Here is a 27,868-nt window from a genome sequence, read left to right on the forward strand (position 1 = left end):
AATTGACTCAATGTTGCATTCGAATATACTTTTCACTCAACCAAATTTTTTGATATTTTTCAAAACAGTATTTCTCAATTATTCTTTAAATTTCTAACCACTCTTCGAATTCACAGAAAAAATCACAAGATTAAGAAATATCAATGCCTCTGTGAGAGTCGAAAAATTTACCGAATGTTGCATTCTAACGTCTCTTCGCTCGTCCAAATTTTTTGGTATTTTTCCAAATAGTATTTCTCAATTTTAAAAAGAATTTCTAATCACTCTTCAGAATTATAGAAGAAATTACAAAATTAAGAAATATCAATGCTTCTGTGAGTCGAAAAATTGTCTCAGTTCTGCATTCTAACATCTCTCACTCACCCAAATTTCTTAATATTCTTCAAAATAGTATTTCTAAAATTTCTAATCCCTCTAGGATCACAAATACCAACAATGCCTCTATGAGTCCAAAAATTGTCTCAATTCTGCATTCTAACATCTCTCACTCACCCAAATTTCTTAATATTCTTCAAAATAGTATTTCTAAAATTTCTAATCCCTCTAGGATCACAAATACCAACAATGCCTCTATGAGAGTCCAAAAATTGTCTCAACGTTGCATTCTCCCATCTCTCCACTCACCCAAATTTCTTAATATTCTTCAAAACAGTATTTCTCAATTTTTCTAAAATTTCTAATCCCTCTAGAATCACAAATACGAACAATGCCTCTATAAGAGTCCAAAAATTGTCTCAATTCTGCATTCTAACATCTCTCACTCACCCAAATTTCTTAATATTCTTCAAAATAGTATTTCTAAAATTTCCAATCACTCTAGAATCACAAATACCAACAATGCCTCTACAAGAGTCCAAAAATTGTCTCAATTCTGCATTCTAACATCTCTCACTCACCCAAATTTCTTAATATTCTTCAAAATAGTATTTCTAAAATTTCTAATCCCTCTAGGATCACAAATACCAACAATGCCTCTATAAGTCCAAAAATTGTCTCAATTCTGCATTCTAACATCTCTCACTCACCCAAATTTCTTAATATTCTTCAAAACAGTGTTTCTTGATTTTTCTAAAATTTCTATTCCCTCTAGAATCACAAGTACTAACAATAATATTTTTCAAAATAGTATTTCTAAAATTTCTAATCCCTCTAGAATCACAAGTACCAACAATGCCTCTATGAGTCTAAAAATTTTCTCAATTCTGCATTCTAACATCTCTCACTCACCCAAATTTCTTAATATTCTTCAAAACAGTGTTTCTTGATTTTTCTAAAATTTCTATTCCCTCTAGAATCACAAGTACTAACAATGCCTCTATAAGAGTCCAAAAATTGTCTCAATTCTGCATTCTCCAATCTCTCCACTCATCCAAATTTCTGAATATTCTTCAAAACAGTATTTCTCAATTTTTCTAAAATTTCTAATCCCTCTATAATCACAAATACCAACAATGCCTCTATGAGTCCAAAAATTGTCTCAATTCTGCATTCTCCAATCTCTCCACTCAGCCCCAGCCGTTCAATCTTTCATATTAACACACGCACGTCAAAATACCATCTTCAGTGTATACTCTATTTAAACACGTCCACGGAATTTTAAAAACTCCACCGTCTCACAGACGCGATTCACCCGTGACGGCGGACACAGAAGAGAAAAAGGGGGATGGGGGGGTAGGAGGATGGTGGTTCGAACGACAGTGAAAAAGCTCCGTCTTAGACGAGTTTCGGGGTAAAACGGCCCGGCGATAAATGATATTTACGCGGTCGCTTTCGCCGGTTGCATTTGGAAGTCACTATTCCCGTGTGGCTGAAAAGCGACATCTGTTTTGCCCCGCTGCAGTACATTATTTCGTTTATTTTTAAACCTAACCCGTTGTTCCACATCACAAAACGGACCTGGTGTGTCGTAACTCCGGAACACTTAGGGCCTTTTAATCGGATCGCACGCGTACACCAAACAGGATAACGCTCGAGGATTATTTACGATTCCGCGGGCCATTTATCCTTCAATTTATTGCACGATCCTTAAACGCTCCCTTTATTATACTTATGACAGCTTTCGACCTCTGAAATTCCTCTTAAATACCTTCCAACGACAATTACGGACGGTTCGATAAAGAATTCTTGGTTCATTACGCGCACCGGACACGTGTAATGCTCGGCAAAGTAAGAAATACCGAGACGAAAATCCGAAACGCAGTTATATACAGGGTGTACCAGTTGTACCTGTGTTTCTTTGTTACAATTACCGTATTTTTCGGACCGTAAGGCGCACCATTTTACGTAGAAAAATCGACTTGAAATTGGAGCGCCCGTCTTATGCTCCGAAGGTAACATTAACCCTTTGCGATCGGTCCCGCCATAGTGGCGGCATTTCAATTTTGTTCTAGAAATCGGTGTCGCCGCTATGGCGGCATGATCTTTGTTTTGTCAAGTATCATACTTTGGAAAATTACAGAAATTAAAACGTTTTATTTTTATGCACTATAACTAGTATGTATTAAACAAAATGTATCAGTTTCAAAATATTCTGTTTTTCAATATCCTTATATATATAATAAATCAACTATGCAAAAATAACTTTAAAAATCTAAATTTGCTCCGACTAGCTGATAGTCCCAACCAGAGAAATGTGCCGATCGCAAAGGGTTAAAATACGAATCTTTATACCGTATCGAAGCTATCGGAGAAGTTCGAACGGTGACATTAACGAGATGAGTGACAGTACCGAGAGTGGAGATGAACTGAATGTTATTATTTATTTATAAACGGACCGAAGCCTTCTTACATAGATGTTTACACAAAAGAAAAAGGACTTTACGTAACATAACAAAGAAGGGACATGCACAAAAACTCATGATACAAAATGTATGACATTATCCGATAATCCTACGTAATTGTCTTTTAAAAGTGTGTAAAGACCGACTAAAAAATTTCACTACGATTATAGAGAGTCAGCAATAATGCGATTTATTGGATTAATTAATCGATATGTAGATCTGGCTTTAAGTATTTGTAATCGTGCTCTGAATCTCAGTACGCGTTCAGCTACGTAGAAATTGATTTGCATAAGGAGACAGGGACAATCAATATGGTTATTAATTGAATTAAAAATAAAGCTATGGTCGGATATTCTTTTTGAATATTGCTAGTGCGAATTATTTTAACGATAAATAAATTAAGTAAGAATTTGAAAATGTCTTTATATGCCTGATAAAATATTCTTTTCTAAAAATCGTCCCATAAATTTGGGGTGCGTCTTAGGGTCCGAAAAATACGGTACCTTTCATTTATCCGTGATTTAGTCTCCTCTTTAGAACGATCTTTTTTTTTTTTGAGAAAAACGTGATCTAATTTTAATTTATGGCAATTGGACTGCTTTTCTCGTCAAGAGATTGTGCAAAGAGGCTGCTACATTGTCGTACATTTTCTTATCGTGAATATTGGAATTCTCTCTGAAATTATCCGACGAATCCTTCATTTCTAACTCAAATATTGGAATTGTTCCGAAAATTATCCGACGAATTATGCATTCTCTGTCACTGATATTGCAATTTTTCCTGAAATTACGACAAAGAGTTTTTTCCATCGCAAATGCGAGAATTTTCCAAGAAACAGAATTTGTAGATTTGCGTCAGCGTCGTCGAAGGAGTTCATTTCGTCGAATTCGAAGGAGAACAATGTTTCACGTCGAGACGCAAGTTGAAAGTGGAGATAAATGGATAATCGGGGAGAAGACGATCCGGAATGTAAAATAGAAATATTGTCACTGTGCGCTCTATTAATCGCGAAAATCAGTTCTCGTCGAAGCGATGCGCCATCGCGTGCGCGCGAATAATCAATCACCCGGGAAGCCTGTGAAAGTGATTACACCGATAAATCGAAAGCAATAGCGACGGGTGGTTGCGATACAGCCGTGGAAGTATCGACAGATTGTAATTTCGTCTTCTGAAATTCACGCGAAATAAGCAGATATTCTCTGGAGCGAGGAATTATTCATTTTCGAGGTAGGTATGTACATCAGCCTCGTTAGAAATCCGTTACGAATTGGAGAAAATACAAGGATCGCTGCTTCATCCTCTCTTTGGTTAAATTTCAAATTATTTCAATCTTCCGATAATTAGAAAATTCCTTGTTTTTTTTATTTGAAAAAAGAAAGGAGAAGAAAAAAGAAGTAGTTTTAATATGTTCCAGACAAGTCTGTAATCGACGTCAAAAGAGATCTAAAGGGAGACTGATACCGGGACACTGCTGAGGATCGAGAATTATTAATAGTGACACGAATCGGTAAATCTCCATTACCAGAGACATGCGACAGAAACTGGAGAAAATCAAAGGATCGCCATTTTATCTTATTCAATAGCTTTATTTTCGTTCTATATTTGAGACCGTTCGAATCTTCCGATAATTGAATCTTTTGTTAGAAAAATTGCTCTTAGTATCTCCTTTTCACTTTTATGTATCAAATGTTCACGAAGGAATAAAAAATTATTAATAATAATAAGCGACTCTCTTTCTAGATCTGTGGTAAAAATTAAATTATAGTATTGTTTTAATTAAATATTTTTAATTGTGTAATTAAATATTCGTAAAAATATTCAATAATAAACGAACTAGGGATGAAGCTATTATTTCAATGCGCGATGCAACGACTCTAGTATTTACTAAAATTCAAAAATTCTCGTATAAATTACGAAAATAGATTATTAATTACGGTAAAGTACTGTGACGGTTTAATTTAGGGTGGGCATAGTGCACTCGTTCCAAATCAGCTCACAATATACAATAATAAATCAACTAACTACTTAACATGCAAATTACTTGGATGGTAAGTTATTAGTAAACAAAATTCAATATCAGAGAAAATATATGAAAAATTTCAAATTAATTTCAATTGCTGGAAGAAAAGTACATATTGATTGTTATGCTGTAACGAAAAAGCAACCTCTCAAAGTCATTTCAATATCCTATTCGACAAGTCTGAAGAACAACGATGACTAAAATTCAAATGTTTATTTCCCTAAACCTTCAAAATAATTTCGAAATATTTTATTCGAAGCGGAGTATTCCAAGTCAGTATCGATAATTGAAGAAATTATTTGATTGTATTTAAAAGAACCGAAAGGAGAATATTTAAAGTCTGATATTAAATGTCTAGCAAGTACCAGTAATTGGTAAAATGATTTATATTTGTTTTAAAAGGAAAATTTCTAATAGGTATTAGTTAAAATGAATTGTTATTCAGTCTACTGTATTGAAATTCTAATTGATTCTAATGTATACAAGTGTTACAAGAAGGCTGAGTGTGTACAGGGTGGACATAGGCTACCTAGTAGCCCCCGACCACTCTATGAACTTTAACGTCTATACTCGAAAGTGTATCGTCAACACTAACACGTTACCCAGATTATCCAAAAATTGAAGAAGTTACTTTTAAAATTGAACATTCTACGGTGTTTCGAGAGATTTGATAATCATAGTCGAACCTTAAACGAACGTTCAAACGAAGAAAATTTTCCAAAAATCATTTCGTACGTTATTAATCGATAAAACAAAAATTCATTGTTGAAAAATAAATATTTCCTGAAAATCTTCATCTTCCATACAAGATTCAAGATTTTCCCTAATTAAGAGTAATTTCAAAAGATTATCTGTATAAGCTATTATTTCAATACGCGATGCACTGACTCTAGTATTTACTAAAATTCAAAAATTCTCGTATAAATTCCGAAAATAGATTATTAATTACGGTAAACTACTGAGACGGTTTAATTAAGGGTGGGCATGGTGCTGCTTTAGTTTGAAATGATTTATAAACACATAATTAACAGAGGAAAAACCGTGAAACGGCAAAACGTCTACATTCTAATTGTTATAACATGTAAACAGAACTTTAAATTTAGTGTAAACAGAAAAAATATATAATACAATTTATTTCACGGTATTGCAACAAATAAACGTTGAATCAATATTTAATTCGTATAAAAACAATTATTTAACGTAATAATTTTACCTTCACTATGGCTATTTTTAATCTACGACCACAGGTCAACCTGATTTCTAATCCTTACGAACTTTAAATTCAGTCTAAACTGAGAAAATATATAATACAATTTATTTCACGGTATTGCAACAAACAAACGTTGAATAGATTCTTAATTCGTATAGAAACATTTATTTAAAATAATAATTTCACCTTCACTATGGCTATTTTAAATTTACGACCAAGGGTCAACCTGATTTTTAATCCTCCGAACTTGATTTCACAACGAGAAAGTAATAAGATCGTTGAAACGTACTTATTTGTCAAAGAAACTTGCAAAAATGTATAAATAATAATATGTAATGTTTTAACAAATTTTTGGAAGTATAAATTAATAATAAAATTGTGAAAATTAATAAATTATACGTTATTATAACATTAATAGAATTATGACTAAACCGAAGTTCGAAGTCGAGTATTTAAAGTCTGATATTACGTGCCTAGCGAGTGCCGGTAATTGTTAAAATTTGTTTAATAATTAGTAATAGAAATTCTAATTGATTCTAATGTATACAAGTGTTACAAGAAGGCTGAGTGTGTACAGGGTGGACATAGACTAGCTAGTAGCCCCCGACCACTCTATTCACATCTCAGAACCTTCAGGTCAAAATACGCCGCGAAGTGTCTAGGGCCCAGTATAAAGGGTAAATGATTTCGCGGGACATCGGCGGGTCCTTATATACCTGCGGTACCCTCTCCCCAAAGTCATTAGCAAAATCGTCGGTTAGGTCAGGCGGGAAATTTTCGCGGGAGATTTTCGCGGGAGATTTCCGATATCGTAACACGGTATAATTTATCAATTTTCACAATTTTATTAAAAATTTATACTTCCGACAATTTGTTATAACATTGCATATAACAATTTATACGTTTTTACAATATTCTTCAATGGAAACATAGGTTTTAGCGTTCTCGTTACTTACTCGTGGTTAAATTAATTTCGTAGGGATTAAAAATCAGGTTGACCTGTGGTCGTAGATTAAAAATAACCATAGTACAGCTAAATTTATCGTGTTAAATAATTCTTCTTACACGAATGAAAAATGTATTCAACGTTTGCTTGTTACAATACCATGAAATAAATTATATTACACATTTTCTCTATTCACACTGAATTTAAAGATTATAACGATTAAAAATCAAGTTGACCTGTGGTCATTTATCAAGAATAATCATAATAAAGCTGAAATTATTGTGTTAAATAATTTTTTTAATACGAATTAGGAATTTATTCAACGTTTGCTTGTTACAATACCATGAAATAAATTATATTATACGTTTTCTATATTTACACTAAATTTATCGTTCTATTCTAACAAGCAAACGTTGAATAAATTCCTAATTCGTATTAAAAAAATTATTTAACACAATAATTTCAGCTTTATTATGATTATTCTTGATAAATGACCACAGGTCAACTTGATTTTTAATCGTTATAATCTTTAAATTCAGTGTGAATAGAGAAAATGTGTAATATAATTCATTTCACGACACTAAAACAAACAAACGTTGAATACATACAAATGTAACGATAGAAATTATTGCAATAATGCGTAATGCAATTGAAAAATTGAAAGAATCAAAAGAAAAAACGCGAATTCGGTTATTTTTAATCTACGACCACAGGTCAACCTGATTTTTAATCCCTACGAAATTAATTTAACCACGAGTAAGTAACGAGAACGCTAAAACCTATGTTTCCATTGAAGAATATTGTAAAAACGTATAAATTGTTATATGCAATGTTATAACAAATTGTCGGAAGTATAAATTTTTAATAAAATTGTGAAAATTGATAAATTATACCGTGTTACGATATCGGAAATCTCCCGCGAAAATCTCCCGCGAAAATTTCCCGCCTGACCTAACCGACGATTTTGCTAATGACTTTGGGGAGAGGGTACCGCAGGTATATAAGGACCCGCCGACGTCCGGCGAAATCATTTACCCTTTATACTGGGCCCTAGACACTTCGCGGCGTATTTTGACCTGAAGGTTCTGAGATGTGAATAGAGTGGTCGGGGGCTACTAGCTAGTCTATGTCCACCCTGTACACACTCAGCCTTCTTGTAACACTTGTATACATTAGAATCAATTAGAATTTCTATTACTAATTATTAAACAAATTTTAACAATTACCGGCACTCGCTAGGCACGTAATATCAGACTTTAAATACTCGACTTCGAACTTCGGTTTAGTCATAATTCTATTAATGTTATAATAACGTATAATTTATTAATTTTCACAATTTTATTATTAATTTATACTTCCAAAAATTTGTTAAAACATTACATATTATTATTTATACATTTTTGCAAGTTTCTTTGACAAATAAGTACGTTTCAACGATCTTATTACTTTCTCGTTGTGAAATCAAGTTCGGAGGATTAAAAATCAGGTTGACCCTTGGTCGTAAATTTAAAATAGCCATAGTGAAGGTGAAATTATTATTTTAAATAAATGTTTCTATACGAATTAAGAATCTATTCAACGTTTGTTTGTTGCAATACCGTGAAATAAATTGTATTATATATTTTCTCAGTTTAGACTGAATTTAAAGTTCGTAAGGATTAGAAATCAGGTTGACCTGTGGTCGTAGATTAAAAATAGCCATAGTGAAGGTAAAATTATTACGTTAAATAATTGTTTTTATACGAATTAAATATTGATTCAACGTTTATTTGTTGCAATACCGTGAAATAAATTGTATTATATATTTTTTCTGTTTACACTAAATTTAAAGTTCTGTTTACATGTTATAACAATTAGAATGTAGACGTTTTGCCGTTTCACGGTTTTTCCTCTGTTAATTATGTGTTTATAAATCATTTCAAACTAAAGCAGCACCATGCCCACCCTTAATTAAACCGTCTCAGTAGTTTACCGTAATTAATAATCTATTTTCGGAATTTATACGAGAATTTTTGAATTTTAGTAAATACTAGAGTCAGTGCATCGCGTATTGAAATAATAGCTTCATCCCTAGTTCGTTTATTATTGAATATTTTTACGCGTTTAACTTATGCTTCTCCCCAATTCTCGTCGCGTATTTTATTCAAATTTTCTTATATTCTAGAATCGAGAAAGATATGAATTCGCGTTTTTTCTTTTGATTCTTTCAATTTTTCAATTGCATTACGCATTATTGCAATAATTTCTATCGTTACATTTAATTCTAATTGTTTAGCAGCTTTTCTGCTGCTATCGACCCTACATTTTTTTTTTTTTTTTACGTGGAGGTAGGCCGACTATGTGATAAACAATTGGCAACCAAACGGTGGCTCGCTAAAGCGATATATTATGAAATTAAATTAATCACTCAATAAGTTTTAACGTTAGATTGTTTCCTCGATATGGCCATGGTGGTCAAATGGAGTGCCTCAAATGTTTAGAATAATTAAAATAAAATAAATGTTGTCAACTAAAAATTTTGAACGTCATAGCTAGCTAGACATTATTTTCAATTGAAAAAAAAATTATAAAGCATAATACTATAATCCTATGCTTAAAATGTATTTTCTTGTGGCCGCCTGACAGCAACCTGTAAATCTGGTGCGACAGTGAACGTGGTAATAAGTAAATGTTGTTCAAATTATGTCGTGTTTGATATCATTTTCATCAGGAAAATCTCACCAACATGTTAAAAAAAATTCCAGATGAAAAAAAGTAAAATTAAAGTCTATTATGATTTGTCGAGCCGTGAAATTTCATAAAGGAAACCGACTGGTGTAGCGTTATACATTTGACTGACTGCGAGCGAGATAACATGGGCGCAGTAATGACACAGCCTAGGTGTAGGACCATCTATACTGTCACTTGTAGAATCCAAACTTACTGACTCTTGTAGAGAATTTATTGCACACTCGAAATCACTCTGTTGGAGAATTCAAATTACACTCGAAATCACTCGATTCGAGAATTCGAATTACAATTGAAATTACTGGAAAATTCGAATTAGTCTCGAAATCACTCGATTCCCAAGCGATTACGCATTTCTGTAGAAAAAAGGAAAATCAGTTGTAACATCTGTTGGACAGATTAGAGTTAGCTAGCATTAAAAAAGGATCCAAGAGGTGACCGACACAACAGAAGTGGTGACAAAAGAGCAGAGCAGAGCAGAGAATACACACTGATACCACGGATATAATCACTATATCCTACACCGACGGTCTCGTTCTATTTCTTTGTCACGCTGGCGATATATTGTGCGACAACGAGCCACGCCGATTATAGAGTAATCGGCCACTCTTACCTCATTACCTTCCGAGAAAAGGTCGTACGATTTCTCGATGACAATCCCCGCGCTCCCATGCGCAATTGTCCCTTGCACACGAGCATTATCAAAAGCACGATCAACAGCATTGTCGCGCGATTACACGCGACTCCCTCTGGATCGTTCTCTCGACGAAACATCTACCTGAGGTGACGGATCAAACTGGGGACCGTCAGACGCTCCTTCTACTAATCGACGATTATTTCGTCCTCGTCGCACGCCCTGACACGCACGCATACAAACAGAGAAAATGAGAGAATGAGAGTGACAGAGATGGGAGAAGGAGAGACCGAGAGAGAGAGAAAGAAGGATCTTTCCTTCTTGAAAATTAGAGAGAGAGAGGGAAGGAGAGACTGAGTAGATACAGAAGGATCGTTCTTTCTTGAAAATTAGAAGAAGAGAGAGAAGGAAGGTGAGACTGAGGGAGAAAGAAAGAAAGACAGAGAGGGGGAGAGAAAGGCAGAGGGAGAAGGAAAACAGTATCTTTCCTTCTTGAAAATTAGAGAATGAGAGAAAGAGGGAAGGAGAGAAGGAAGGATCTTCTCTTTTTGAAAATTAGAAAATGAGAGAAAGAGGGAAGGAGGGACTGAGGAGAGAAGTAAGGACCTTTTCTTTCTGAAAATTAGAGAGAGAGACAGATGAAGGAGAGCCCGAGAGAGAGAGAGAGAAAGAAGGGAAGGAGAGACTGAGAAAGGGAAAGAAGGATCTTTTCTTTTTGAAAATTAGAGGGAGAGAGAGGGAAGGAGAATCTGAGAGAGAGAGAAGGAAGGAGAGACTAAGAGAGAAATGAGAGAGAGGAGACACTTCGAAAAAGAGTGAAAAACAGATAGCCTCCGCGAAAGCAGAGGAAGCGGAAGCAGCCCTGATTGCAGCCTGCAAATTCCTCTTTCTCTCCTTTTTTTTCCGCCCCCAAAGAGAGATCAAGGGGCAGAAAACGGTCGTTGCGTATCCATCGATCTCGGGGAATCGTCGTAATTGGAGCACAGACCTTTTTTTCCTCACGAGTAGTCGCGGAGTTTGCCGTTGTTTTCGGGGCTAATTAGCCGCGCGATGAGACCTTTAACTCACCACGGATATTCCACGCAATCTCTATCTCTCTCTCTCTCTCTTCCTCTCTCCGTCGCTCTCGCATCGAGTTTGGATCGGAAAAATGGAGAATTACGTCTCGTGCAAAGCTGTCGCCTTCTAGGTACATACACTGGTTCCGCCCATATCTTTGATGTTCAAATGTGGTTGGCACGTTGTTACTTGTTTTAGACAAAATTGAGGAGAATATTGCTGCGGTTTTAATTAGTAAATATAACAATTGTTTTCTTCACGAAGCATTAATAAATATTCTTTCTTTATAATGGCATTAAGTTGAACAAATTATCAGTTCTTTTTTTTTTACACTGAAAAAAATGAACTATTTTCTATATCTTTTTTACGAACGAGTTATTACTTGAGTCAATTAGGTGTTAAGTTATTACGATAACGGAGATGAAATTGCGCGAATATTCAACGATACCGTACCATTTATGGAATTCATAAATATGGAGATTAACGTTCGGAAATAATTGTCCATAAATTAACCTGTGGAAAAAAAAGGAACATTCGCCGAGTTGTTTATGCAAATCGGGCAATAAACTAACGTGCTAATATATAATAACAGCTGGTAGAAGTGTCGAACTGTTGATAATATCGATATTATTCGAAACAATTCTATTCCAAGCAGCTTCTCAGTCGCATCGATCAGGCCATACTAATCAGCTGTAATTAGTACCGTGTCTCGACGAATCACCGATCGAATAAATTTCCTAAAATCACCTCCAGAAATATGAACAATGTAAAGTCGAAAAATCACTTGTCACAGCTAATCACTTTGTGAAACAAAGTTTTTCAGGATAATACACGGGAATAGAACGTCCGTTGAGAATGTGGATCCACTGTAAATTACAGATAAAAAGATCAAGTAAATTTCTGAGCATAGCGCAATTACTTGACAGACCTTAAACGGAAGATTTTCGGCCCATTTCCTCGGTGATTAGCACAAATTGCAGTTGTTAGATAACAATGGATAACCCAACGTCCAGAAATCGCTCCTTAGACATAATCACAGAATAATAAAACACAATTTCTCAGAACATCGTACGAGAACAGAACGATAAAAAATTGCAGATCTATCCTCCCCGAATGTTAATCCGTTTCCTTGATAATGAACAGAAATCACAATTGAATTTCTGTCCGCTATTTCCACAAAGATGCCCAGAAAAATCCCTCGTTACAGCGAACCCAAATATGTAGGAATCCGAGCCATTAGAAGCAATTAATAGTTTGCAAGAATCCGAGTTTCAGAGTGTAAGAGCATAGAGACGTTAAAGAGTGCATCTTCTAGAATAATGCCTTTAATGAAGTTCGAAAATAAAATAAGTTTTCACCCCAGCCACCACTTCTCAAAATCTCACAAGAGCGAAACGTTAAACAGAATTGCACATTCATCCTCTCGAGTTTTACTCCATTTCCTCGACAATTAACCCAAGTTACGATCGAATCGCTGTCCACGATTCCCACAAAAATCCCTCGTTGCAGCAAACTCCAGAATAGAAGAAAATTCCTCAGAAAGTCTCACAACAAAACTCTAAAAAAATTACAGCAGTTTTCAGTCACTTTTCTCAATAATTACCTCAAGTTACAATCGTCATCCACGATTTCCACGAAGCTTTCCAGAAGAAAGCAAACTTTCTCCGAGCATCAAAAATAGGAAATCTATCCTTGAACTTGACAACGCGTAAAGAACCGATTTTCGCCCTGCTCCCCCGATAATTAGCCGAGTAACGCCGGTGTCAAAGTGAAATATGCCACGTTATCCGGTCCAGCTCGTTATTCTCCGCGTGTCGCGCATATCTCCTCCCGTCTCTGACACATGTTAACGCGTTGCTGACGCAAGACAATCGTCGTTGCTTTGTAAATTCATTGAGAGTTGTGGCGTGAGTAGCGAAGAAACGGAAAAAAGAAGCAAAAACACACAGAGAGAGAGAGAGAGAGAAATAAGAGAAGAATCTCGCGCGAGATGGTGCAAAAATCGTTCCATAACGCTGGCGCGCCGCTAATGACCGCATTAGCAATTCATCGTCGCGGATCGTATTAAATCGTTGAACCGCGATTAATGCTCCGCGAGCAGGGAGAGAGATCGACTCGATTGTTTTTCATCCGTTTAGACGTCGCGACGCCGCGTAGGGAGCCGACGCGACGGTGTCCGCTGCGTTCCTGCGATCTTCAAACGCGCGCGTGCCCTGCGTTTTCCGTTTCATTTTTCGTTACTCGCTCTCTAATCGCTGCGAGTTCATTTTTCTCATCTTCCATGCAAATCGTCGAACAGTGTCAAGGTTCCACGTGAAACTTTTTTCCCCCCGCTATCGTCGACTTTTTCTACGATCGGTCGAGTTGAAATGCAGGAGATGAAGCTTGCGAGATGGATCGGGCCGGAGTTTGAATCGTGAGAAGAGTCGGTTTCTTTTTGGTAGAGGTTACGGTGGGTGGGCGCTGCTTTGGAAACTTTTTGTGGGAATTGTTTTCGAGTTAGATGCGAATGTTTGGAGAATTGTTGGCTTAGGAAGCTTCGTTATTGTTTGTCGTGGGGTATTTGTGGTTATTCGTTCGAGGACTTTTTTTAGTTCCGCGAAATGGTAGCAAGTATGGAAATTTTGTACCGCGTGGTGAGAAATGAACTGAAAGTAGTGAGCTTAAATTCGTGTGGAACAACCAAAGTTATTATACTTTGGACCTGATAATACGATTTTCTGAGCCAAGCATCTTCTGATAACTCCATAAATAGAAATCTGTGAAGAAATACTTATGGTCGTACTAAAAAAATGGAACAATGTTTCACGCAGATAGTGTGACAAGTACTGAAATTTCTTGATCTTCGAAATATCAAATGTTATCCACGTTTATCAACGGATTGCAACTCGGTTTATCACTCTGCCACCAGTTCAGCCAAGTATCCTTAAAATAATCTGCACAGAAATCCACCTAACAGAGCTTCGTTATTTTGAACACCAAGTTTGGTCACATTTTCGTGAATCAACTGTTAGATCGTGTATTGTAATATGAAACATCGAATTCTTTTTCAAATTCGAACTGTTGCAAAATTTTTCAATACTCAACCAGTCCACTGGAACAATCTTCGAGTGATTGAAAATCTAAAACCTCGAGCTCACATCTTCGTCAGAATTTTCTTTAAAAAAAAAGAGTAGACAGGATTAACTACTCTAATAATTTTCAAATAATTAAAAATCCAACGCTTCGTGTTCTACGATCTAATACTATTCACATTTATCAGTAAATTTCCAACTATTTCAGTGTCACACCTTTACCATCATTTTCTCTAAAAAAAAGAACAGAAAAGAATATTGAAGTAATTGAAAATCCAAGATTCTGATCACATTTATCAATAAATTCGCGCTGCCTCGATCTCTCTAAAAGAAGAACTCTACTAATCGCTAATATCATCCAATGCTGTCCAAATTTATCAATAAATTTCCATTGCCTCGATCTCACATCTTCACCAGAATTTTCTCTCGGAAGAGGAATAAAAAAGAATACTGGAACAATTGAAAGTCCAACATTCCTCGATCCAATACTATCCACGTACATATGCGTACCGATGAATTTCCATTCCTTCGATCTCACATCTTCACAGCCGTTTTCTCTCCAAGAAGAATAGATTTACATAATTAATCGAATTATTCCGGACCTCGTTGGAAGCAGCATCGTCGCGATAACGATATAACGCTCTATCTTGCCACTGTTTATACATATTGTTAGTCCCCGGTTGCGCAACAACGGGACTCGCGCGTTCTTTTCTCGTTGATATTGTACGCGTTCTCTCAGCCACCTTATCGCAACGTTTCTTTTCTCGCCATTCAACCACCACACAGGCGCGCAGAGAAGAGCAGAGAGGGGAGAGAAGAGTGTGTTTTGACACTTGGACGATCTCTTTTGCTCACGCTTTGTGACGCAATCGAGGCATTGTCGTGGCACGATGCACACGTTCCTTCCCGAATTCATATATACAGAGAGGTGTCGCACGTAATTATAGAGCTGTCCGCGTATCTCACTTAAGATCGTGCTCCTGCCACCAGATTCTTCTCTTCTTCGTTTCGCCGACTTTTATTGTACTCGCCGCGTTGATTTTATTCGAACGAGTTCGAACAACGATCGACGGCGATTGCAGCAAACTTGTCGCTCTATTTTCCTGTTCGCTGGGTGAAATTTTGGTGACAATGTGAGATTCGGATCGAGTGATTCTCATTCTTTCGTCGTTTGTTTCACTGCTCCACCTGTGTTTCTGTGGGTTTGTTTTGAGGGAATACGATCGAGGCGACTTTTTTTTTGGAGACAACGTGAGATTCAGATCGAGTGATTCTCATTCTTTCGTCGTTTGTTTCAGTGTTTCGCTAAGTTTTTCTGGGTTCACTTTGAGGGAATACGACCGAGGCAATTTTTTCTAATCTTTTGGACAAAATTGACAATTTTGGGGACAACGCGAGATCGAGATGGCGTGATTTAAATCTTTTCGCCGTTTATTTCACTGCTTCACTATGCTTTGGTGCCTTTATTTTGGGGGAATGCGGCAATTTTTCCTAATTTTTTTCGAGTCAACGCGAAATCGAGATGGAGTGATTTCAATGTTTCAGTCGTTTATCTCATTGATTCGCTCTATTCTGATTGCGGCAATTTTTTCGACAAAATTCGAAATTTCGAAGACAGCGTGAAATCGAGATGAGGTGATTTTTATTTGTTCGTAGCACGGTTGCGGCAATTTTCTCCAATTTTTTGGCCAAAATTCGATATTTTCGAGACAATGCGAAGTTCAGTTATAGCAACTTCAGCCCTATGTCACAGCTTCGCTCTATTTTCACGCTTTCGTTTTCGAATAATAATTTCGCAGAGGCGTATATCCGTTGCATTAAAATGTTGCCAAATTTCACGGCAGATTTGCAATTTTCTAGCCTGTCATTTGCAACGAACGTTGCTGCATTTCGCTAAAATTTTGTTGCACACACGTCAAATCTTCGCTAATTCTCTTCTACGAATCTGTCTCGAAATTTTCTCGGAAAAATCCCGCAATCACAGCGTTCAATTCGTGCAAACGTATGAACACGATCATTTCTACGGATTTCTTTCTTACGAGAATGAATATTAACGCGAAACAGACGTGATTTCAATCCCAAGGCGAAATAACAGAGGAACAGTGCTTCTGTTTCTTAATGGGCGAAAATAATGGAAAAAGATCTCGAACGGTGGAATTTTAATTACCGTAAAGTATTATCCGGAGCAGAATTCTAGTGAACGACGTGATCAGAGTGTTATGCAACCTCTTCGAGATTAGACTGTTACTTTATGGCCGATTATCATAGTATTTATGCATTATAGTTGGGGAAAAAAGGCGCACGTTTACGGGCATTAATGTCGCGAACAAAAATCAAAATAACTGATTTGCGTGCGGTTTGCAATGCAGATTTATGGTATCATGTTCAGCAATGATTAACGAAGTCGTTTATGCCTTCGTTTAAACGAGAATCAGCGTATTTTTATGTTACAACCGTGATCGTGCAGAATCGAACGACACTTCTCGTATACGAGTGCAACGATTTCGGACAATGTGAAGAATAATAGTTTCCTTTAAGAATTTTCTAGACAAATAAGTGTATTTGTCTTATCGTTCTAACGTATCATCTCGTTTCTCAGATTTAACCCTTTGCACTCGGAGGTCATATTGTAACAGAAAAGTTTGCGAATCGAAGGTTTGAAATTTTTTCAAATTAACGCAGTAATAAACTATACCATTTTACTTAAATATTCAACGTATTCTCTATTTCACTATAATGAACAAATTTATAGAGGCCATATAGATCTGCTCTCTGGCTTGATTGATTATTCACCAAGTGACGATTGTTTAATGTCGCTTCTCAGTCACCACTCGATTACAAAGGGTTAATAGACAATTTTTTATATAAATAACTATTTGTCGCGTTACTTTAACGTGTCATCTCGTTTCTCAAATTCACCGTTAATAAACTCCGCAAAACGTAAAGGAAAACCACCTTTTCTCAAGAATTTTCTACGTAAAGAGCTATCTTTATCTTATTATCTTAACGTATCAACTCGTTTCTCAAATTCACCATCGTTAAACTTCACGAAACCTGAACTCGACCTAATTCACCTACAAAACTGTGCTCGAGTCGCCATTTTTCGGGAAGAAACGAAACACAATTACCGAAAATGTGATCGAAGAATTTCAGTACTATGTCCATCATTTCTACTATCAAAGAATTTCAATCTTACCAAATCAGTCAACAAATTATCAACTCGGTGAGAAAGTTGAAACGTTCCCAGCCCACAGTAACAGAGTAATTGCAAAGAAATTCGAATCAACGTAATTAAAACCATACCCCATAAGAAAAGAAAAACAAATTACTTAGTTCAACATTCTCTACATTATTTGCTTATTGTTTACTCTCACCAGACCGCAAATACTTTGCTCGGTAAGAAAAAAGAAAAGAAAAAAAATTCTAAAGTTAATCAAAAAGAATGATATTCCTCCTATTGAACACTCTCTACATATAATTGAAACCATCGCCACACCAGATAGTAAACACCACTCAATTAAAAAAAAAAAAAAAAACACCAAAAAAGATCGCTATTTTCGACTGGCCATCAGAATAACAGACCATCTCCCTCGGCTCAGAGAATCGTATCCGACTACAGCGTTAAATAATGCCATTATAATATTATGTAACCAGGCGCCGATTAGATTATTCCTCTCACAAAGCATTATCGACACCAGTTTGCGCACGATATTTCAATCCCGAGACCGCCGGCGTGAAATACTCTATTTTTACTCTCTCTCTCTCTCGAAGTGTATCGAAGAAAACAAAAAAAATCACCAGCGGGACGTTGTTCGATTGATATAAAATTCTCTCTGGAATTTCGGCGGCGGCCGGACAACAGCACAACGAGATTCACGCGTTGCTCGGTGTAAACGGCTGCCATTACACACCGCGACGCGAACGATTAGCCGCGCCGGGCTTTTAACGAGTGTCATTATCATATTATTTACCGTGTCGTCGAAGCATATGCGTCCCTCTGTGTGTTACGAGCGTGCACAGGTAGTATACGTGTACATCTCGTTTCTGGTTATTGATCAGGGCACATAATGTCCGGCTGGAGGCCGATAATCCATGCAACGCGGGGCATTTATTACGCGCGGCTCGTCGCACCGATAGATCGCGTCGAAATGTAAAGGCGGCCGATGAATATGGATGGGAAAATATAGAAACGTTTCGATAACAAAGTCTGCCTCTGTGTATTCATTTGATCACTTCCATTCGCGTGTTTCCCTTCCCCGTATAGAAACCCCTTTAGCCCCTCTTCCTGTCCACGCTTTTTACTCGGCCGCTGAACGACGCGGAAAAATGCAGAACGGAACGCACTTGCCGCGTTACGTAAAGAAACTCGCGGAGGTCTTTCCTCTTCCTTCCGTTATCTGTTCTTCTTCTCTTCGGTGGCTGTTTTTCTGTCGTCCTCTGTGATTCGTTTTTCGTCTCCATTTTTTAGGGTTCTTGGTGGATTGCGACGGAGCTCTCGGGTTTTAGACGAACTTGTAGGGTCCGCGGGTTTTTCTACTGTTCCGCTGGATGGATCTTGTTATTTCGTGGTGCAAGGTATCGTCGGAATTAACCGTTTGACTGCTAAGCAATTCTTGCAAGAACGCACGAAAACTGCGGGACATATTTTGACTTGATGTTGTCAAATAAAACACTCTCATTTAGACAAATATTAATCAATTTTAATAATTCTTTTCGTATTATAAAGAAACAATATTAATTGTGCTTGTGAGTAAGAAAAAATAAACATTAAATAAAAAAACAACAAAATAAACAAACGGAGCAACAAAGAAACACTGAAACACACGCAGCGCAAAAGCGCTGCGCCCGGTTTTCGAGACAAATGAACGCAGCGCTTTTGCGCCGCGTAGCAGTCAAACGGTTAAACACATCGATATGTGCATACTTGATAAAAGATTACACTGCATCGAAGTGCGTTGGGAAAAACTGAACTGTAACAATTGAATGTCGGGCGCGGGGGCCAGGAGCGCCTCCATCGTGCTGGACGGCGTTGGTCGGCCTTTACCGGCTGATTAACAACAGATCTTTTAACCCTTTGCGATCGGTGCCGCCATAGTGGCGGCATTTCAATTTTGTATCATACTTTGGAAAATTACAAAAATTAAAACGTTTTATTTTCATGCACTATAACTAGTATGTATTAAACAAAATGTATCAGTTTCAAAATATTCTGTTTTTCAATATCCTTATATATATAATAAATAAACTATGCAAAAATAACTTTGAAAATTTAAATTTGCTTCGACTAGCTGATAGTCCAACCAGAGAAATGTGCCGATCGCAAAGGGTTAAGGGGGTTGGAAAAATTCGGTCGTTCTGGTTTTGTTCGGATTGATAGTTTATGATCTAGATGGGGTTTGTGGAAAAATTTGATCGTTTTATGTGATTAGAGGGGATTTGCGACGCGTTTTTCTCAGAATGACATTTTTGTGGCGGGTGATGCGCGACTGCACTAAAATTTTTTGGGGGAAATGCGACGTATGTTCTAGTATTTCTAAGAAATTCTAAGTATATCCTTAGTGATTGACACGTAGACGATGGAAATTTTTCAAATTTTCTTCTAAGCCCACCAAAAACACTGGAAACACGAAAAACCCTGTGACAGTAAGAGACAGAACCGTAGAGGCGTTCGCTCGCCGCGGCGCCGCATTTTATGAAGAAGTCGAGCGGAAAAAGTACTTTTACATTCCTCGAGGGTGATACAATAAAGCCCTTGTAAAAAATTTTCGACGAAGTGAATTACTTTCTTAAAAGAAAAATGCCCAAGTTAGGTAACATTTTCAGATCCAAGGGACGGTTTAAACCCTCAACCCTTCAACTGAAAGAAACGAAATGAGAAAGACACTTTCACACTCTTTAAGGACGAAATTTTCTTTAAAAAATGCATCAAAATTAGGTATAATTTTCATAGGGGTGGCTCAACCCCCCGATCCTCTGATTCGAAATCGCCCGGTTTTTAGCGGTGGACAATAGGCGGGGGCAGTGTAGAATAGAACAGAGATCGGTATTGTTAGACGCAGTTTTCCATTTTCATGCCCGCTTTGGCCGGGTCGTCGATCGATGCATCCTAATTACGCAACGCGGTGCACAATGCGTGCAGCGCGGCGGCGTTTCGCGCGAATGCTCCTCGACACCATGCGTTCGCTGTTAATTATCACCGCTCCTCTCGAGATTATCCGGTATTTTTGGCGTGAACCGTGGCGTACGCTCGGCAACGCGCACCTACCGCGCTTCGCGGATTATTCTCGGAGAGGGTAATACCGGCCAGCCCGTGGAAACCTCGGCTAATTGATTAATAAGACGCCACACTTTGATCGATAGAACGAGACATCAAGGACTGCGCGCTTTCTAGATCTTCCTAGAGATTCGATCGTGGTTTGGTGCGGTCCAAGGAACTTCTATCGAGGATTCGTCGCGCTTTTCTGTCCTATCAGCTGTCTAATCGACGACGATGGCTCGATGATCGTGCAGAGAATGCATTTGGAAGATTTATGTTCGAATATTGGCGAAGAATTCGGTGATTTTGCATTGTTTGGAGTGATAAATCGAGGAGACTGAAATTACGAGTGTCGAATTGAAACTTGCAATTTTTGATATAAATGATGTTTTCGAGGTGGTTCGAGTGTTGCAACAATGAAGTAGAATTTTACGGTGTTTAATTTGTTTACTGGAAGTGTTGAATTTCATTTGTCGCAAAGTGAGTAAGCTTGTCGTTTAGTATTCATGATAAATGAATTTTTTGCCAAGGTTCAGGTTTTCTCGATGATTCAGGAGATTTAATACGAACGAAGAATTGTGGTTTGTAACTTTTCTGTAACAACGATTCGACGATCTTGCATAGTTTGGAGTAAGAAATCGAAGAGACTGGATTTTGGAGATTCGATTCGCATGCTAATGCAGCACTGTGATTTGCAATTTTACAGTAATAATTTCTGTCAGAAATAATTTCTTTGAAGTGGTTCAGACGACCCAACAATGAAATACAATTTCACGGGATTTAATTTGTTCGCTAAAATAATCATTGAAAAGTGTCAAACTTGATTTGTCACAAAATGAGCAAACTTGTCCTTCAGTATCCGTAATAAATGAATTCTTATCAAGGTTCAGGATTTTCTCAAGGATAGCGAAGAGACTAGATTTGAAAGATTTCATTCAAATACGAGTGTAGCATCCAATTTTTCACAGAAACGATTTCGAAACACAACAGTACAGTATATAATTTGTTTATTGAAACACCGATACGAAACCATCGAATTGGATTTGTCGCGCAGTGAATAAACACCTGATTTATTATTCTCAATAACAGAATTTGTATCAAGGTTCACGTTTTTCCTACGTTCACGTATGAGTTTTTCCTGCATCGAGCAGTTTCTTAAAAAAAAATCCACCGATCACTACATTAAACAAGGAATACAAGCCTGCGTCCGCAAATAACGGGATAGATTCTGATGTGAATAACGAGCAACGCTATTTTCATCCTAGATCTTCTGAAAAAAAAAATGATTTATTCCACGATTATATCCACGTGGGGTTTTTCGTTTACCTAATTACTGTATACCATTACCGCTGTGTACGTAAGTGGATCCATTTGAATATCGACCAATTTCGATTAATTAAAACTCATTACTGTCTATCTGTCGATCGCGGTACCATCTCAATTAACCGATCGTATCGCCTCTGTCGCAGAAATAAAAAGCATCGGGAAATAACGTTAGAGAAAGAAGAATTTGCTCTGTGGCTATCGGTTTCCTCTCGAAGAATCGTTCGAATCTCAATTCGGGAACTGAATTTTCACTGTAATTTATGCACAGGTGTAGAAGAAACGTGAATGTTTAGGTTTCATATGGGAATCGTTCGAATTTTAATTTGGGAAAATTAATTTTCACTCTGATTTATGCATGTAGGAGGAACCTGAACGTTTAGGCTTCACAAGGTTTCATTTACTTAATGGACACTAGCGACAAAATTATCTTCGCCCTAATTTATCTAAATAAGTACCTGTGTGGAAGAAAATTGAACGTTTAGGTCTCAACAAGACCTAACAAACGCTGTCTAATCTAGCTTTAGAGGAGGAACCTGAACTCTTAGGTTTCACGTGAAACCGAAATTATTTTCACCTGAATTCATCTGAGTGTGTGGAAGGAAACTGAAGTTTGGGTTACAGCAAAGGCCTAACAAACGCTAACAATAAAATTTCCACTCTAATCTATCCATACAGGAAGAAACCTGAACGTTTCTCTTTTGCCTTCTGTTCACAATCAGCCTGACAGCGGACTGACAAGCCATCTATCTCACAAAGTTAACCGCATGGTTGCAATTTCTCCACCAAATAAACCACCACTTAATCATTTATTTTCCATATTCCACTTGCCCCGTTTAATTTCCTATTCTAATCCGATTCGATCGATCCTTCGCATCGGACTACCTAATTTCACTCGAAATTCCTCCGCAAATCTCCACCAGCCCTTTTCACGCACAAATCAGTGTCGGCCGGTGTCACCAGACAGAGCGACGTGAAAGAGCAAACGAAGGAACGCCGGCAATAATTCTACTCTCGCAACAGAGAACTTCCTGTGCTACCGTGTTTCGCGCCTAATCTTCTCAGACTATCGCGCACAGGGCCTTTTAATAGCCGAATGTCTTCTTGTCGCAATTGTTGTACGGCCAGTCGAAGAACACAAAGAGTTAATGGCACGAGTAATAATTCCTTCGTGTGTGTTTGTGTGAGTGTGTGCTACTCGTCGCGGTGGGAAACTCGTTCCGCAAGCCTCTATTTCGGGGTTTGTACGTTTGTTGTAACCGCGCGACGCAACTTTCTTGAGAGGAGCGCGCTCGGAGGAGAGAAACATAGTACGGACCCGGCACACTCTGCCGATTTCTATTCTGATATTGTTCATCTAAATGCAACCGGTAAATTCTCGGAATTTCGACTGCCACTGGGCAGAGACACAGTGCGGCCATTGTGCACGGTGGAACAATGCAATGTAACGTTGACAGGAGGACAGCGGTTTTATTTCTGGAGGTAGTTAGATCGCTAACCAACCACGCGACGCTCTAACGCCGCGTTCTGGTAACGCGCGAACGGCACCTCTGTGGGCAAGAAATTTTCGGATATTTATGGAACGTTGCGTGTTAACGCGTTGTTAACCCTTTCGGTGTTATCGAGCTGGACAGGATATCGGCGGAGAATGATGTTTGACGAGATGTTCGTGTGTGCAGATAGCCGTGGGAGTTTTGTGCTTTTTGCGAAGAGGGTTTTTCTGAGGTTGCATTTTTTCGGGAGAATGCTCGGTTTCGAGTGATCGTTTGGGTGAAGTGTTTCTTTCGCTTCGTTTTATTGTGGGAATTTGACAGTTTGATCTGATGCGCGACAGGTGAGGATTTTTTAGATGTTTTAGCTGTGATGATAAAGAAGATTCTTTTGATTCGTTTCATTTGGATAGTTTGACACTTTGATTTCATACGCGAAAGGTGGGAATTTTACAGATGTTTTAAGAGTGGCGATAAAGTATTCTTTTGCTCCCTTTCACCGTGAAAATTTCACACTGATTCGATACGCGAAAGGTGAGAATTTTGCAGATCTTTCAGCATTGATGATAAAGAAGATTCTTTGCTTCGTTTTATTGTGAAAATTTGACAATTTGATTTGGTACGCGAAAGGTGAGAATTTTGTAGATGTTTTAGTAGTGATGATAAGAGAGATTCTTCTGCGTCGTTTCAATGTGAAAATTTGACACTTTGATTCGATGCGCGAAAAGTGAGAATTTTGTAGATGTTTTAGCAGTGTTGATAAAGAAGATTCTTTTGTTTCATTTCATCGTGATAGTTCGACACTTCAATTTGACACGCGAAAAGTGAGAATTTTGCAGATGTTTTAGCAGCGATGATAACTTTTCATCGTGATAGTTTGACACTTCAATTCGATGCGTGAACGGTGACAATTTTGCAGATGTTTTAGCATAGATGATAAGGAAGATTCTTTTGTTTTATTTCATCGTGATAGTTCGACACTTCAATTTGACACGCGAAAAGTGAGAATTTTGCAGATGTTTTAGCAGTGATGATAAAGAAGATCCTTTTGATCTATTTCATCGTGATAGTTCGACACTTGGATTGGACACGCAAAAGACACAAATTAATAATAGATATTCAAGAGCAAGTTCAATTTACGTATTAAATCTCTGGAATATAACAATTTCCATATGTGACAATTTTGTCAATTTTTTTCACAGTAACAATAAAGAAAATTCTTTTTTGCTTTATTTCACCGTATTAATTTGACACTTTGATTCAACATGCAAAAGAGACACATTAATAACAGATATTCAAGAGCAAGTTCAATTTATTTACTGCATTTCTGGAATCTATTACACGGTGACAATTTTCTACATTTTTTAACAGCGACGTTAATCAAAATTCTTTTGCTTCACTTGGTCGTATTAGCTTGACACTTCGAGTCGATATTCAAAAGATGACAATTTTGCAGAAGTTTTAACAGTAACAATAAAAAAGATTCTTTTGCTTCATCCTCTAACGATAATTTGACACTTGAACATTTACACACAACAATGTTCTAACAGTGATACCAAAGAAGACTCTTTTGCTTTACTTCGTCACATTACTCCGACACTTCGATCCGACACGCGAAAGGGACACACTATTAATACCAGATATAGATCAAGTTCAATCTATTCACCGCATCTCCACATTATCCTCCCCTCTTCATTATCCCACAATTTCAAAGTAATCGAAACCACCTCAAAGCACTAATCCACTATCCCCAATCTACCAAATAAAGATCTCTCCGCTAAAAAAAAAAATTCTATCGAACGTAAAAGGTTAACAGTAGGTACACCCATCTCCCTCGGTTATGCTGATTTTAATTAAGGACACGCTGAAAGATTTATCCCGAGAGAGACCCCTCTTTCGCCGGTTTAGCTGTTTATGCAAACCAGCGACTTCACCCCTTTGATCTACCGCCACCGTGTGCGTTTTCAAGCCTCCTACATTCGATCTCCGGGAACAAATGTGCAATCCAAACACGAACCGAACAACCGTACGAAAATCTCGACACACACACACCTATTCCACACGCGAAAATCTTCCTACTTTGTGTAAAAAAAAAACCTTCTCGGCTCCCTAAGGGGATACACAGGGTGTATAACCTAAACCAGTCACGTTCAACGCGAAGACGACTTTGTTTCCCATGGAATCTCTCCCAGAAGAGGCGGATAGACGCGGCGCGACAGAGGATCGTCGGAGGAGCGTCAAGTGGTCGTCGAAGTCGGAGGAAAGGCGAATCCGTTTGGAGATTTTTTCGAGAGAGAGAGAGAGAGAGAGGGTCGCGCAGGGCGCACGCAGGATAAGTGTGCGTGTGTATGTATATGTGTAGTGTATACGGTGGAGTAAATGGGAAGCATTTGGACGAGGGAAATGCAAGGGACGGGGAGAACGGGGACACCGAAGAGAGCCAAGGGAGGGTCACTGGGTCAGATGCGTTGCATGGTCTCTCCCTCTTTCTCCGGCCACCCTCCTTCGAACTCTCTCTCTCCCTCGCTCTAAACACGCGTCGTCGATTCTCTCTTTCTTCCTTCGATCTGTCACTCTCTCTGCCGATCTCTCCTTCTCTTTCGCCGGGGAACACATGGCCCTGTGCTGCCGGAACACACGCGTACACACACGCGCACGCACGCACACACACAGACGTGATACGGTGACGTTATCGTTGGTATAGTATACACGGATTACGTGGCGAGTGTGGAACTATTGAGAAATCGAGAGCCGGCCTGAGATTCACGTGGAACATTCGACACGAAGGAATATGATTTGAAGTTTGTCATACCGGGGGTGGGGATTGATTCACCATTTTAGGGCTTTCAAGATGATCTCGAAGGTGAGCATTGTGTTATTGACGGAAGTGTAAACGTGTAACGCGGTCACGTGCGTCTCCACTCACCTGCCAAGCGTGCTCATATCATCCTGCTCGCGCGCTGGTAGCCTCGACTACCCTCGTTCGTTTCGACGTCCTCGTGGCACTTGTCACGCAATTCGATTAATACAGACGCTTTATTTACACCCCCGCACAGAACCGGCACTTGAACGAGAACCAGCGATCCGAGGCTGCAGGTAGGAAGACGACGAGCGCGTTTCGGATGATCTCTAGTAGTGAACTTCGTCGACACTCCTTCGGGTAACGTAGACGAATATATACGTGTAGAATACGTGTGTATATATATTCGATATCTGCACTTGGTTGAAGAACGACGAGGTTGATGTGTTTACGTGTGTAGAACCAGGAAGTATCTCGTTATCGAAAGAAACTCCAACGATGAGAGAGAAGGATCGTTACGAATCGAGGTGAAGATCGTAAGTTGACGGTCCCACACAGGTCTCTCTAACTCATGGTTCCGTCGCAAACGTGACCGACGATCTCTCACTCGCAGGAAGATCGATGTAGCTGGAGGGAGGCAGCGCGCACCTACGCACGCACGACTGGAAATCCAGTTGAATCGCGCGCTCTCTCTCTCTCTCTCTCTCTTTCTCTCTCTTTCGTAGAATCACCCGTGAAGAGAGAAACAGGTGTAGCAGAATGTGGTCAGAGATAAGGAGAAATGTCGTTTGGCGCGAATCTCACGCGAGTTTACGATCAACGACGAACGAAACCGACGCTCCGTTTCGCGCTTCGACAAAACACTATCGCGAGCACGACACGACCACGACGAACGTGGACGACGACGAGAGGACGAGAGGACGAGGACGCGGCGGCGGTGGCGGCAGTAGGCCGAGAGAGCCGGTTGTAGGGCGAGCAGCGATCGGGGCCCGCTCGCGAGAGCGAGAGAGGAAACGAGAGTCAGTGGTGGAAGAACCCCCCCTCGAGCAGCGGGCATACAATGGGAATAATCACCGCGTCTCGGAGCGTCGGCTGACTGACTGAAGCCCCCGAGGACCGAACGGGATGAGATTCGGAGGCGCTGCCTGGTGGCGGCCGGCGCGCCGCGCCACTCCGCGCCGCTTCGGCGCCCGCGCTGCGCCACTCTCGCTCCCCGCTTCTGTTCTCGCCGCGTCTTTTCTCTCGGTCGCCCGCGCTCCTTCTCTCTCCCTTTTGCTTTTGTTACGCGCCTCGCCTCCTCTCGCTCTCTCTCTCTCTCTCTTTCTCCCCCGAGCCAACGGCTACCGCTGCCCCCTCCTTTTCTCTTCCGAACCTACTACGTTTCCCTGCTGCTCCGCGTATATCGCTGTCTCTGACGCGTGCACTACTCGCCCGCTCGGTGGTTCTCGCTCCGGCTTCGGTTCCCCTCCCTCTCACTCGCACCGCCGACGATTTCTGCCGCGTCTCCTTCGCTCGGCAATACTCGGTCCGGCGCGCGGCACTCTCCGTG

General features: G+C 38.9%; 1 protein-coding gene across 1 annotated transcript in view; it reads right to left on the reverse strand.

The window, feature by feature from the left end:
- Window positions 1-26,607, reverse strand: part of LOC108571565 (transcription factor SOX-6) — a 159,332-nt gene extending 132,725 nt beyond the window's left edge. Inside the window, 1 exon segment of the mRNA XM_017933635.1 lies at window positions 26,446-26,607. Within this exon segment, the coding sequence (XP_017789124.1) occupies window positions 26,446-26,462 (17 nt within the window). The 5' untranslated portion in view covers window positions 26,463-26,607.
- Window positions 26,608-27,868: the final 1,261 nt, after the last annotated feature.

This window comes from Habropoda laboriosa, unplaced genomic scaffold (genome assembly GCF_001263275.1).
Source record: "Habropoda laboriosa isolate 0110345459 unplaced genomic scaffold, ASM126327v1 scaffold40, whole genome shotgun sequence".
NCBI lineage: Eukaryota > Metazoa > Arthropoda > Insecta > Hymenoptera > Apidae > Habropoda > Habropoda laboriosa.